Source organism: Argentina silus, assembly GCF_951799395.1.
Source record: "Argentina silus genome assembly, chromosome: 22".
NCBI classification, from domain to species: domain Eukaryota; kingdom Metazoa; phylum Chordata; class Actinopteri; order Argentiniformes; family Argentinidae; genus Argentina; species Argentina silus.
Window position 1 is genome coordinate 2,470,699 of NC_139676.1, and position 13,851 is coordinate 2,484,549.

General features: G+C 52.0%; 1 protein-coding gene across 3 annotated transcripts in view; it reads left to right on the forward strand.

The window, feature by feature from the left end:
- sdr16c5a (short chain dehydrogenase/reductase family 16C, member 5a) overlaps nucleotides 1-13,574 on the forward strand; it is a 14,786-nt gene extending 1,212 nt beyond the window's left edge. For 2 of the 3 annotated variants that reach the window (XM_083693711.1, XM_083693710.1), the window contains exons 3-7: nucleotides 1,347-1,478; nucleotides 1,626-1,725; nucleotides 2,077-2,221; nucleotides 4,524-4,649; nucleotides 10,324-13,574. In XM_083693711.1, coding sequence (XP_083549837.1) covers nucleotides 1,347-1,478; nucleotides 1,626-1,725; nucleotides 2,077-2,221; nucleotides 4,524-4,649; nucleotides 10,324-10,426 — 606 coding nt within the window. In that variant the 3' untranslated portion in view covers nucleotides 10,427-13,574. Of the gene's footprint in view, nucleotides 1-1,346; nucleotides 1,479-1,625; nucleotides 1,726-2,076; nucleotides 2,222-4,523; nucleotides 4,650-6,435; nucleotides 7,066-10,323 lie in introns of those variants that run through there. The other variant, XM_083693712.1, reaches the window with a different exon arrangement.
- Nucleotides 13,575-13,851: the final 277 nt, after the last annotated feature.

The window sequence follows — 13,851 nt, forward strand, 5'->3', positions numbered from 1 at the left end:
ATCAAATCAAAGTTTATTTGTCATACATAGAATCCATCTGAAATGCTAAGGCAGGCGAGCTCCTGAACAAACACGAATCTTCAGAAAACTGATTCTCTGATTACCCCCCCCCCCCCCCAAACCCCAGACATCCTTTGACATCCAGTAATGTGAGTTGTCTAATAATAATAATAATAATAATAATAATAATAACAGGATATGGATTCTCCTGTTGTAGTAGGTTTCTGTTCACCAGGCCGGAGGTGGCTGCCAGTAAAATACAGGTGCAGCCGTAGAAACACTATTCAAATTCACTGGTTCCTGCCCCCTCCCCCTCCTCCCCCCCCTCCCTTTTCTCTCTGTGTCGAGAGCTGTCAATCAGAGCCACCTGTCACTTGATACTATGACCTTGAGGCAGAGAGAGAGAAAGAGTGTGTGTGTGTGTGTGTGTGTGTGTGTGTGTGTGTGTGTGTGTGTGAGTGTGAGTGTGAGTGTGAGAGTGTGCGAGAGCTAAGCCAACTGAAGGTAGATAATAATTCACAGTGCTTGGGGGCAGAGAGACTGAGAGAGAAGTAGAGATGAGTCTGTTAGAGGCTGTGTGAGGCTGTTGGAGGCTGTGTGAGGCTGTTGGAGGCCAGCCAATGGCAGGTAGGTGACACCGTGTGCCGCAGCCTCGGGGGGCAGAGGGAGACTGGGTAATGAGAGGGCGTAGCCGGGGTGGAAACGTTGATTGTTGCAGACGAGGCAGGCCGCCTGCAGCCACAGGAAGGAAATCTGTGGACGGAATCCAGCTTTAACTCTGAAACAGGTTCACCAGTAGATAAACAGTCTGTTGTCATGCAGGTGTTGTGGAGCTGTGTTGATGTACACAGTCTGACTGTTTGATGCCCTCATGTAGGTGTGTGTGTGTGTGTACTACCTGCATCACCACTGACTTTGTGTTTATCTTCTGTGAAAGCTGTTTTCAGCTCCTCTACATGGGGAGCCTCAGCAGGAGGACCCTGTCCTCCTTCCAGATGTACCAGGGATGAGCAGAGGACTCAAACAGATGTTAAAATCCTTCATCCTTTTTTATTTGTATTTGTTTGGGGCACAAACCTTTACACTGGGAAATATTTGGAGCCTGATGTGTCCGTTCCCTAAAGGGCTGTACTACCTCACCTGATGTAAACACTGATCACAGGAGGCGGAGGGCGAGCCACAAGGAGCAGTCCTGATGCAACAGCTACCAGCTTGTAGTCATGGATTCAAATCCACAATAACTGCCATGGAAATGAAGCCCGCTGAGTGCTCTGAGGGCAGAGCTGCCATTAGCTGGCTATTGAAGAGGCCTAAAGCTTTTCTCTCCCCCCCCCCCCCCCTTCCAGGTGAAGAGAGAGGTGGGGGACGTCAGCATCCTGATCAACAACGCTGGGATCGTCACCGGCGCCAAGTTCATGGACGCCCCCGACAGCCTGATAGAGAAGACCATGGAGGTCAACACCATGGCTCACTTTTGGGTCAGTTCCCACTTCCTGTCTGGGCGTTACTAGTTGACTTTGAGCTTCAACATGTGAATGTTGTGGTTTTTTAAAGGTCTGTCTCCATTTCTAAGCATTTTATTCCGCTTCAAAGTTCTCCTTGATCTGTTTCCTGTTTCCTGTCAGACGTACAAAGCCTTCCTGCCAGCGATGACAGCCAACAACCACGGTCACCTGGTCAGCGTGGCAAGCTCTGCTGGTCTGATAGGAGTCAACGGCCTGGCAGGTACAGACATACTGCTCTCTGGTTTCACCAGGCGACGGTTACTAGCTCTGCTGGTCTCATACTGTCGGACCAGTCAGGGGAGGCTGGGGGAGGTAGAACACCAGGGGAGGCTGGGGGAGGTAGAACACCAGGGGCGGCTGGTGGAGGTGGAAATCGGAGGACGGGCTCATTGTAACGCATGGAACGGATTGAGGAATGGTATCAAACACGTGCAATTACAACGAGCCCGTCCTCCGATTTCTACCTTCACCAGCCTCCCCGGTATCGTACAATAAAGGTTAAAGAAGATATCATACATGTATTATTAATATACATACTTTGATGTTGACGTCTCCCCTCTCCGTCTCCTAGACTACTGTGCCAGTAAGTTTGCCGCCATCGGCTTTGCTGAGTCTGTGGCGTTGGAGCTGCTGGCCGTGGGGAAGGACGGGGTGAAGACCACCATCGTCTGTCCTTACTTCATCAACACCGGGATGTTCGACGGCTGCAAAACCAAGTGAGTGGAACCCAGTTGAGATGAAACCCCACCTGCCCCACCTACCTGCCCCACCTACCCCACCCACCTACCCCACCTACCTACCCTACCTGCCCCACCTACCTACCCTACCCCACCCACCTACCCCACCCACCTACCCCACCTACCTGCCCCACCTACCTACCCTACCTGCCCCACCTACCTACTTTGACGTCTGTTTCATAAGCTGTCATAACAGAATATAGGAATATGCAACCCTGTCTAAGGTTAGCATCTCCTCCCAGGGGAGGTAAGTCTCTCTGGGGCTGTGGCTAGAGCAGGAGGTTGTGAGCTGTATTGGGGAGAGCTGCTTTACGTTTATGGCATTACATTAGTTTAAGTAAGTGAATCATCTGTCCATCAGTCATCATAAGACAGTAATCAATGCTCACCAGGAGCCATAGGCAGTTGTAATGCCAGAAGAGGGAAGACATTTAAAAAAAAAATTACATTAGAGAAACTGTACAGGGGGGTAGTAGTGATGAAGAGGTCTTTAGGAAGGACAGTTAAGATGTAGTCTGAAGAGATGGAGGTTTTCAATCTACAGTGGAAGATCGGTAGTGACTCTGCAGTCCTAACAGCAGTGGGAAGCTCCTCCCACCAGCGGGGCGCCAGGACAGTGAAAAGCCGTGACCGAGTGGTGCGGCTGCTGCATCCACGTAGAGGTGGCGGTGCCAGGCGGCCAGCCGAGGTGGAAGAGCGGAGTGATCGGGCCGGGGTTTGGGGGCTGACCATTGCTTGCAAGTAGGGAGGGGCTGTTCCCTTTGCCGCCCGGTAGGCGAGCACCAGGGTCTTGAATCTGATGTGAGCTGCTACCAGGAGCCAGTGAAGGGTGCGAAGGAGGGGGGTGACATGGGAGAATTTGGGGAGATTGAACACCAGATGGGCAGCAGTGTTCTGGATGAGCTGCAGAGGCCTGACGGAGGAGGCGGGGAGCCAGGGAAGAGCAGTAATGTGGTGATTCCACCACCATGTCCTTTACAACATCATGCAGGTGTTTTTTCTTGCAGCTCAGAGTCGTATCACTACTTAGCCGTATGTTTATTCTTGCTGGGGTTTGAGGTCATCTTAGCCCCGCTGATGCTTTGGTAACCTCGTTGGAAGCCAGCTTTAATTCTGTTTTTATAGATGATTGTTGGATACAGATGGAATGAAACTGAATAAACAGACGGTTTAGATTGTGATGTGTTTTGTGATGCGTGAAATAGACCAGGAGACCTGACTCAGCAGAGACAGGCTGTGTGTGTGTGTGTGTGTGTGTGTGTGTGTGTGTGTGTGTGTGTGTTGCAGGACTTGAGAATTAGAATTATGGGAGCTAAGGTACAACTGTGTTTGTGCACACACACACACACACACACACAGACCCTGAGAACCTAAAGGCGGTGTTGTGGAGGTGTTGGGTGTCTGATGTCCTTTGTCTCTCCTGTCAAACTGAGCCCAGAGGGAGGGAGGGTAGATGGATGGGAGGGAGGGAGGGAGGGTGGGTGGATGGGAGTGTGGGTGGAGGGAGGGTGGGTGGATGGATGGATGGGAGGCAGGAGGGAGGGTCGAGGGTGGATGGATGGGAGGGAGGAGGGAGGGTCGAGGGTGGATGGGAGGGTGGATGGATGGGAGGGAGGAGGGAGGGTGGATGGGAAGAGGGAGGGTGGAGGGTGGATGGGAGGGAGGGTGGGTGGAGGGAGGGTGGGTGGATGGATGGATGGATGGGAGGGAGGGTGGGTGGATGGGAGGGTGGATGGATGGAGGGAGGATGGATGGAGGGAGGAGGGAGTGTGGGTGGGTGGGTGGATGGGAGGGTGGGTGGATGGATGGATGGATGCTAGACTGATGACCCTAACCCTAACCCTTATAGGAAGTTAGCTGGGATGACTGATGAAGAATTGATTGACTGACCTTAGACTTACTGTAAGTCACTCTGTATAGAAGGGTGAAATGAAGCCTCTGAAGGGTGAAATGAAGCCTCTGAAGGGTGAAATGAAGCCTCTGAAGGGTTAAATGAAGCCTCTGAAGGGTTAAATGAAGCCTCTGAAGGGTTAAATGAAGCCTCTGAAGGGGCGTTCTAGGACCCTCGCTCTCACGCCAGGCTAGCTGAGGTTCATCATTACACTAGGCTAGCTAACCCTAGCCTTAGGGTACATCATTATCAAACATAGAACACTATGGACCATATAGGCCTGCGCTGAACCTACTAGAGCTCAAGTAGTGTGGTAGCCATGGATACGTCCGTCTCAGAGACCAGTCCTTGACTCCTCCCCCTCTGACTGTGTGACTCCTCCCCCTGCAGGTGGCCCCGCCTGCTGCCCATCCTGGAGCCCGTCTACGTGGCCAAGAAGATCATAGACGCCATCCTGACGGACCAGGTCTACCTCCTCATGCCCAAGACTATGTACCTGCTCATGGGCCTCAAGAAGTACGTATCATCTACACCATCTTCCACCTTCACTTTAACAGCCCTCTAGCCCCCTAGCCCCCTAGTCCCTTAGCCCCCTAGTCCCCTAGCTCTCTAGTCCTCTAGTCCTCTAGCCCTCTAGCCCCCTAGTCCCCTAGCCCTCTAGGGTAGATGCTAGGGACTAGGGGGTAGATGCTAGTGGGGTAGATGCTAGGGGGTAGATGCTAGTGGGGTAGATGCTAGTGCGGTAGATGCTAGGGGGTAGATGCTAGTGGGGTAGATGCTAGGGGGTAGATGCTAGTGGGGTAGATGCTAGTGCGGTAGATGCTAGGGGGTAGATGCTAGGGGGTAGATGCTAGTGGGGTAGATGCTAGTGGGGTAGATGCTAGTGGGGTAGATGCTAGGGGGTAGATGCTAGTGCGGTAGATGCTAGGGGGTAGATGCTAGTGGGGTAGATGCTAGGGGGTAGATGCTAGTGCGGTAGATGCTAGTGCGGTAGATGCTAGGGGGTAGATGCTAGTGGGGTAGATGCTAGTGGGGTAGATGCTAGTGGGGTAGATGCTAGGGGGTAGATGCTAGTGGGGTAGATGCTAGGGGGTAGATGCTAGGGGGTAGATGCTAGGGGGTAGAGAAAGCCACCAAATGGTGTCCGGCTGGGGCCACAGGCCAATGGGGAGACGGCCAGAGAGGTCAGGAGGTCAGCAGGGCAGCCTGGGAATCTGCTGTTGTATTCCTGGGGATGACCTTTGAACCTGGGCATCCACCCCTAGTGACCCCCAGGTCATGAATAGCACCTTTTAATCTTCCTTCCATCCTAAACACAGTCCTGAGCAGACGGTTGTTCAGGAGGTCATAGGTCAGCTCTGTGGAGGCCTGGACAGGATGGTGAAGTCTTCAGGGTTACTATAGTAACGAAAGAGGGAGGTTGGGGAGAAGTTCCTTTCTCTCACATGGTGACAATAGAAGAGTCCAGCAGGGGAGGCTGGGGGAGGTAGAACACCAGGGGAGGCTGGTGGAGGTAGAACACTAGGGGAGGCTGGGGGAGGTAGAACACCAGGGGAGGCTGGGGGAGGTAGAACACCAGGGGAGGCTGGTGGAGGTAGAACACCAGGGGAGGCTGGTGGAGGTAGAACACCAGGGGAGGCTGGGGGAGGTAGAACAGCAGGGGAGGCTGGGGGAGGTAGAACACCAGGGGAGGCTGGTGGAGGTAGAACACCAGGGGAGGCTGGGGGAGGTAGAACACCAGGGGAGGCTGGGGGAGGTAGAACAGCAGGGGAGGCTGGGGGAGGTAGAACACCAGGGGAGGCTGGGGGAGGTAGAACACTGGGGGAGGTAGAACACCAGGGGAGGCTGGGGGAGGTAGAACACCAGGGGAGGCTGGGGGAGGTAGAACACCAGGGGAGGCTGGGGGAGGTAGAACACCAGGGGAGGCTGGGGGAGGTAGAAATGGGAGGACGGGCTCATTGTAACGTATGGAATGGAATGAGGAATGGAATGAAACCCGTGTGTCCATGCAGGGAGCGTGAGGGAGGAGCGGGTGCTGCTGGTTGGAGGAGCAGCGTCGGTGTTTTAGTGAAAGCAACCCCAGCCTTGCTGACAGACGTAGTCAAACCAGACCCACTGGTTTCATCAGTACAGCTTTTTCAACCGGGTTGCCAAGAAACAAAGCGTTGGTAATTTGACCATGGATGAACGCACACACGTCTGGCAGCCTGGCTAGATTAGAACCACTCATCTGGTGATGGGCCGTGGTGTGTGGCGTTATGCTGTAGTTGACCTCTGACCCCCCTCCTCCTCCCCCTCCCAGTACCCTGAAGTGGAAGAACACCTGCCTCCTGGTAAAGTACATGGGAGGCTTCACCGAACTAGAGAGCTGTGACACCATACAGCTGAAGCTGCAATGAGCCCACACACACACACTTGCACAACACACACACACACACCCTTGCATAACACACAACACACAGCACACACACACACACACTGGCATAACACACAACACACACACACACACACACTTGCATAACACACACACACACACTTGCATAACACAACACACACACACACACACTGGCATAACACACAACACAACACACACTCCATTTGAAATGATACGTTGCTCAAGTTGTTTTAATGTGTCGCTCAATGCTGTTGTAAAAGAGATGGTTTTAATATGGCTGATGGTTGAATTCCAGTCCTGTCCTGTCCTCTCCTGTCCTCTCCTGTCCCATCCTGTCCTGTCCTGTCCTGTCCCATCCTGTCCTGTCCTGTCCTGTCCTGTCCTCTCCCGTCCTGTCCTGTCCTCTCCTGTCCCGTCCTGTCCTGTCCTGTCCTGTCCTGTCCTCTCCCGTCCTGTCCTGTCCTCAAGCGTACTCAAGTGGCTTCCCTTTTGAAATGTGAATGCTTAATTTAAATAAAGGTTTTGTATGTTTTTTCATTAGACTGAAAGATGTCTTTTTGTATACATATTTGACAGTAATTCAGCAGATGCTCATGTCTGTATGACCCAGTCAGTGCATCCAACCGTCTGTGGGAGACGGGGAGATTAGACCAGCAGGGTTCAAACCAGGGACGTCTCTCATGGACTCCACAGACATAAACCGTTATACCAAGAGGACGTCCTGGAGGTATCTGGGTGGTTAAGGCCGGCAGGGCTACCTGATCACCAGAGTGTGATTCCTAACCGCCTCCTCTACACCTCCGGCAGAACGGTGGTACAGAGACCAGGACGTCTTGGTTGATATGAATGAGAACATAAATAACTGTCATCTATATATAAATGCCATTTAGCTGACGCCTTTATCCAAAGTGACTTACATTGCAGTGAGTGCCTACATTTCAGTATATATGGTCCCAGCGGGAATCAAACCCACAACCTAAGCGTTGTTAGCGCCGTGCTCTACCAACTGAGCCACAGAGGACCACCATTTTGAAAGGGGGCATAGCCTTTCTATAGACACTATGGTAGTAGATGGGGGGGGGGGGGTTGGGGAGTTCTAGGTCGGTACTGTAACTAACCCAGTCATACAGTAGAGCAGGGGGAGGCTGGTGGAGGTAGAAATCTGAGGACAGCCTCATTGTACTTCATGGAACGGAATGCATTACAATGAGCCCGTCTTCCGATTTCTACCCCCCAGCCTCCCCTGCAGTAGAAACCCACGGCTCAGGGGACACAGAGACGTACTCCTCACAAACATGTAGCATCTCCCTCAAGCTGCTTCAATGGTGGGAGGTTTTAATGTGGCCTTGTTCTCTTGGCTGGTACCTGTCTGTCCTGTGGGTTATACATCTAGAAGGTCTCACTGTGATGAGACTACATCCCCCAGGGTACACTGCAACCTGCCTGTCAGGTCTGTTCATGTTGATGTGGGGGAGATACAGAATGTAAGGCTCTGTAATGAAGTGTTTGTTGTGGTTCAGTAAGTTAGAGGAGTTAGTTCAGAAGGTTATTGTATCTTGAGGGAACATCATTACGGGGGGGGGCTGTATAATAATAATAATAATAATAATATTTTTATTATTGTTTTTATTATCTTTAAAAAAAAAAAAAAGAAGATTGACGTTGAAGAGCTGCTCTGCCCCAAGCGTTTCATTACATCGTCTACTTCAGGTCTGGTCCTGGAGAATGTGGATCATTCTGATCTGGATGGGAAGTTGTGACCCGTCGGTCCCAGCTGGGCTGAGCTGTCAGGTCTGATCAGCGGTTGAAGGCGTAGGAGGCGAGAAATCCTGCATCTCTCCCTCTCTCTCTCTCTCTGTCTCTCTCTCTGTCTCTCTCTGTCTCTCTCTCTCTCTCTCTGTCTCTCTCTCTCTCTCTCTCTCTGTCTCTCTCTGTCTCTCTGTCTCTGTCTCTCTCTCTGTATCTCTCTCTCTCTCTCCTTTATCTACTTGTTCCTCTCTCTCCTCTTGTTCCCGCCCCCTCACGGCTCCCAGAGCGATGCGTTGGCGCTGCGTTGGCGATGCTGTCACAGCAGCTCATCTGTAATTTGTCTCTGGAGGCTCCTTCTTTGGCTACTGTAGAGGGGAAGGCTGGTGGAGGTAGAAATCGGAGGACGGGCTGGTTGGAACACGTGGAATGGGATGGGATGGGAGGAAACGCCGCTGGTCCAGAACGTGGTGTTTGATGGCGTTCCTCATGACGCTCCACGCGTTCCAACCAGCCGGCCTCCTCTGCCACACACACACACACACTCACACACACACACACACACACACACACACACACACACACACACGTGTCTCTGAGCCCCCGACACAAGCCAGGACCACCTCACACACACACTCCACGCCCTGCTTTGTGCCGCGGCGTCTGAGGGTCTGAGTGGACACACACTCAGCAGGTCCTTACTTATGCAGCCGGGCCAATTACTGTCCGCGCCAAAGACCCAGCGGAGAAAGCAGCACCTGGAGGTGTGTGTGTGTGTGTGTGTGTGTGTGTGTGTGTGTGTGTTATGGAAATGTTCCAGCATGTGGAGGAGAGGAGACTTCCAAACTTGGTCTGGTTTAGTTCACAGGAAGTGTAATCTAGGGTCACCACCTCCACATCCTGTCTCCAGGTGCCAGAGGCTCTTTCGTGGTTCCTGTCTGGGGTCCGAGGCTGCAGACGCTCCGTCCTGTAACCACCTGACACCTGACAGCTCGGTTCAGGTCCGAGACGTCTCCCTCTGTCCTGAACACCGTCTCCTCTCGAGGGGGAGGCTGACGTGATGAGGTCCTTTGTCGTTAGTTTTAATCAGCCGTTTGTTACCGGGAGACGGTGGAACACATTAACTGTCTTTCAGAAGGGGCTATTGTTCCTGTAATTACCGTGGTAAAAGATGAACAAAGGCAGGGAGGTTTGATTGAGACAGTTCTGGTTTGTCTAAGGTGCTACGGAGGCACTGATGGGATAATTGTCAAATGGTTATTCAACCAGAGATCAACATGTCCTACATTCTCTGTCTCTCTGTCTCTCTCTCTCTGTCTCTCTGTCTCTCTCTCTGTCTCTCTCTGTCTCTCTCTCTCTCTGTCTCTCTGTCTCTCTCTCTGTCTCTCTCTGTCTCTCTCTCTCTCTGTCTCTCTGTCTCTGTCTCTCTCTCTGTCTCTCTGTCTCTCTCTGTCTCTCTCTGTCTCTCTCTCTGTCTCTCTGTCTCTCTGTCTCTCTCTCTGTCTCTCTCTGTCTCTCTCTCTGTCTCTCTGTCTCTCTCTGTCTCTCTCTCTGTCTCTCTCTCTCTGTCTCTCTCTCTCTGTCTCTCTGTCTCTCTCTCTGTCTCTCTCTCTCTCTGTCTCTCTCTCTCTGTCTCTCTCTCTGTCTCTCTCTCTGTCTCTCTCTCTCTCTCTGTCTCTCCCTGTCTCTCTCTCTCTCTGTCTCTCTGTCTCTCTGTCTGTCTCTCTGTCTCTCTCTCTGTCTCTCTCTCTCTCTCTCTGTCTCTCTCTGTCTCTCTCTCTCTCTGTCTCTCTCTCTGTCTCTCTCTGTCTCTCTCTCTCTCTCTGTCTCTCTCTCTGTCTCTCTCTGTCTCTCTCTGTCTCTCTCTCTGTCTCTCTCTCTCTCTCTGTCTCTCTCTGTCTCTCTCTCTGTCTCTCTCTCTGTGTCTCTCTGTCTCTCTCTCTCAGTCTCTCTCTCTCTCTCTGTCTCTCTCTCTCTCTCTCTCTCTTGTTGTGTAACTAACTGCCTGTTGTTGTTGTTGTTGTTGTTGTTGTGTGTGTCTCCCTGCAGTATTATTCCCAGTAAGGTGGGTGTGGTCCTGGGATCCTACATGGGCGCCTTCAACTTCATGGACGCCTTCAGGGGACGCAGGAGTGAAGAGAAGGAGGAGTGAACACAGAAACATGCGACAAGGGGCCAGTCCCAAACCGTTCCCTAGCCTCTACCCCCTAGCTCCTACCCCCTAGCCCCTACCCCCTAGACCCTAGTCCTAACCCTCTAGCCTCTACTCCTCTAACCTCTACTCCCCTAGCCTCTAGCCTCTACTCCTCTAGCCTCTAGCCTCTACTCCCCTAGCCTCTAGCCTCTACTCCTCTAGCCTCTAACCTCTACTCCCCTAGCCTCTAACCTCTACTCCCCTAGCCTCTAGCCTCTACTCCTCTAGCCTCTACTCCTCTAGCCTCTACTCCTCTAGCCTCTACTCCTCTCGCCTCTACTCCTCTAGCCTCTACTCCTCTAGCCTCTAACCTCTACTCCCCTAGCCTCTAGCCTCTACTCCTCTAGCCTCTACTCCTCTAGCCTCTACTCCTCTCGCCTCTACTCCTCTAGCCTCTACTCCTCTAGCCTCTAGCCTCTACTCCTCTAGCCTCTACTCCCCTAGCCTCTAGCCTCTACTCCCCTAGCCTCTAGCCTCTTAGTGCCACTCAGTGATCTTCGTGCCTCAGACCTGAAGGAGATTATTAGCTGTTAGGTCTTTTCTGGTTGTTTGTACTTGTTTTTAGTTTGTAAGCGTTTCATAATGTTTTCAGCGTTTTTTAATGTCATGTAAAAAAGTCTGCGTACTTCCTCTGCAAATGATCTATTCAAGCAGAGAAATCACATAATAATGCAAAAAACATATTGAATAATATCTCTATGTATCTATTTCTCTCTGTATAATATAGTAGTGTTTCTACCTTTTAGAAGATGTGATGATGGGGAGTTATGGAATATGTATTTCCAGTGTCGGCACCAATGAAGGGTGTCTTCAGGGTCCATGTGAAATGGTATTTTCATGGTATTATGGTCTGTGGTTCACACAGGGTTCAGTTTTCTGAAGCTGCTGACGGCGTTTCCCTCCTCACCGTTTCCCTCCTCAACGTTCCCCTCCTCACCGTTCCCCTCCTCAACGTTCCCCTCCTCACCGTTTCCCTCCTCACCGTTTCCCTCCTCACCGTTCCCCTCCTCACCGTTTCCCTCCTCAACGTTCCCCTCCTCACCGTTTCCCTCCTCACCGTTCCCCTCCTCACCGTTCCCCTCCTCACCGTTCCCCTCCTCAACGTTCCCCTCCTCACCGTTTCCCTCCTCACCGTTTCCCTCCTCACCGTTCCTACAGCGTATGGAACCCCTCCTCACCGTTCCTACAGCATATGGAACCCCTCCTCACCGTTCCCCTCCTCACCGTTCCCCTCCTCACCGTTCCTACAGCATATGGAACCCCTCCTCACCGTTCCTACAGCATATGGAACCCCTCCTCACCGTTCCTACAGCATATGGAACCCCTCCTCACCGTTCCTACAGCATATGGAACCCCTCCTCACCGTTCCTACAGCGTATGGAACCCCTCCTCACCGTTCCCCTCCTCACCGTTCCCCTCCTCACCGTTCCTACAGCGTATGGAACCCCTCCTCACCGTTCCCCTCCTCACCGTTCCTACAGCGTATGGAACCCCTGGGCCGGAGGCGGCGCTTCACATGCTTTTATTGACGCGGTTGTTTGTTGGTATTTGTTTATGAGACATTGTTTGGATGTTCCACCCATTTCAACCACGGGCGCCGGGTTCGCTGAGCTGAACCACATGTTGTTGTGGTTGAATTGAAGTCGACTTCACAGCAGTTTAAGGACCAGAGACCACTGTGAGGTTTACATGGGTGTTAGGATCCAACGAGGAACCAGATGGAATTCATCTCGGAATTCACTCGATATTCAGGAATGTGAAACAAACTAGATTTAGGTCTCGCCTAAAGCTAGTTTAGATGACTACACATGGGCACACACACACACGCACGCACATGCACGCACACACAATGCATTGCAAAGGCCTAGCTAGGTAAACTCAGGAAGACCAGTGTGTTCTGTGTGTCATTAGCCATGTCCGCAGTAGTCAGCCCTGGAGGACCCCAGTCAGACCTGGAGGACCCCAGTCAGACCTGGAGGACCCCAGTCAGCCCTAGAGGACCCCAGTCAGACTAGTCAGACTAGTCAGACCCCAGTCAGCCCTGGAGGACCCCAGTCAGCCCTGGAGGACCCCAGTCAGACCTGGAGGACCCCAGTCAGACCTAGAGGACCCCAGTCAGCCAGGACCCCAGTCAGACTAGTCAGACCCCAGTCAGCCCTAGAGGACCCTAGTCAGCCCTGGAGGACCCTAGTCAGCCCTAGAGGACCCTAGTCAGCCCTAGAGGACCCTAGTCAGCCCTGGAGGACCCTAGTCAGCCCTAAAGGACCCTAGTCAGCCAGGACCCCAGTCAGACTAGTCAGCCCCCAGTCAGCCCTAGAGGACCCTAGTCAGCCCTGGAGGACCCTAGTCAGCCCTAGAGGACCCTAGTCAGCCCTAGAGGACCCTAGTCAGCCCTAAAGGACCCTAGTCAGCCCTGGAGGACCCTAGTCAGCCCTGGAGGACCCTAGTCAGCCCTAAAGGACCCTAGTCAGCCCTGGAGGACCCTAGTCAGCCCTGGAGGACCCTAGTCAGCCCTAGAGGACCCTAGTCAGCCCTGGAGGACCCTAGTCAGCCTTAAAGGACCCTAGTCAGCCCTGGAGGACCCTAGTCAGCCCTGGAGGACCCTAGTCAGCCCTAGAGGACAGACTGCATCCAAGCACACTTGACAGAGGTTGTAGCCATAGGATCGCCCGGTCAGGAGCAGGGATTAAATGTCTTGTCAAACAAATGTGGAAGGAAAAAGTAATGTTTTGGTTATATAACTGAGGTTATGTATGCTGTTCCGTCAACCGACTGTAGCCTTAACACTGGACGTGACCTGAGAGAGCTATGATTGGTTAATAGTGTCTATGATGTCATCCTTTCACAGAACAAGCTAATGTCCTCCTACACTTCCCTTTCCACTGATCATGTTTAATTGAATGTGTCATTAATTAATTGTGTCATGTCACATTTGAATAATTGCTCTTTTAGCATTATATTGTTAATGTGTGTAACAATGTTGACATTTGAAACATTATAAATGTTGCGATGGGAACAGATGAACAGGTCAAATGTCAGAAGAGATGGTGTATCTGGAGCATTAATCTTGTGATTAAGAAGTGGATTAAAATGTGTGTGATAACAATGAGTTGGCCTCAAGTTGATTGTTCAGCTGGTCGCCGGTCGCTGGTCTGCTGGTCGCTGGTCTGCTGGTCTGCTGGTCTGCTGGTCGCTGGTCTGCTGGTCGCTGGTCTGCTGTAGGGACGACTCTGGCAGAGGAATACAGAATAGATTCATTCATCATTACATTTTATACCAGTTCTGGGTCAGAAAGGAGTGATCATATATTAAAGAAAAGCTCATTTTTTCACTTGGGTGCTTAATTACCAAACAACAGAAACACCAGAGAACCGACAGTACAG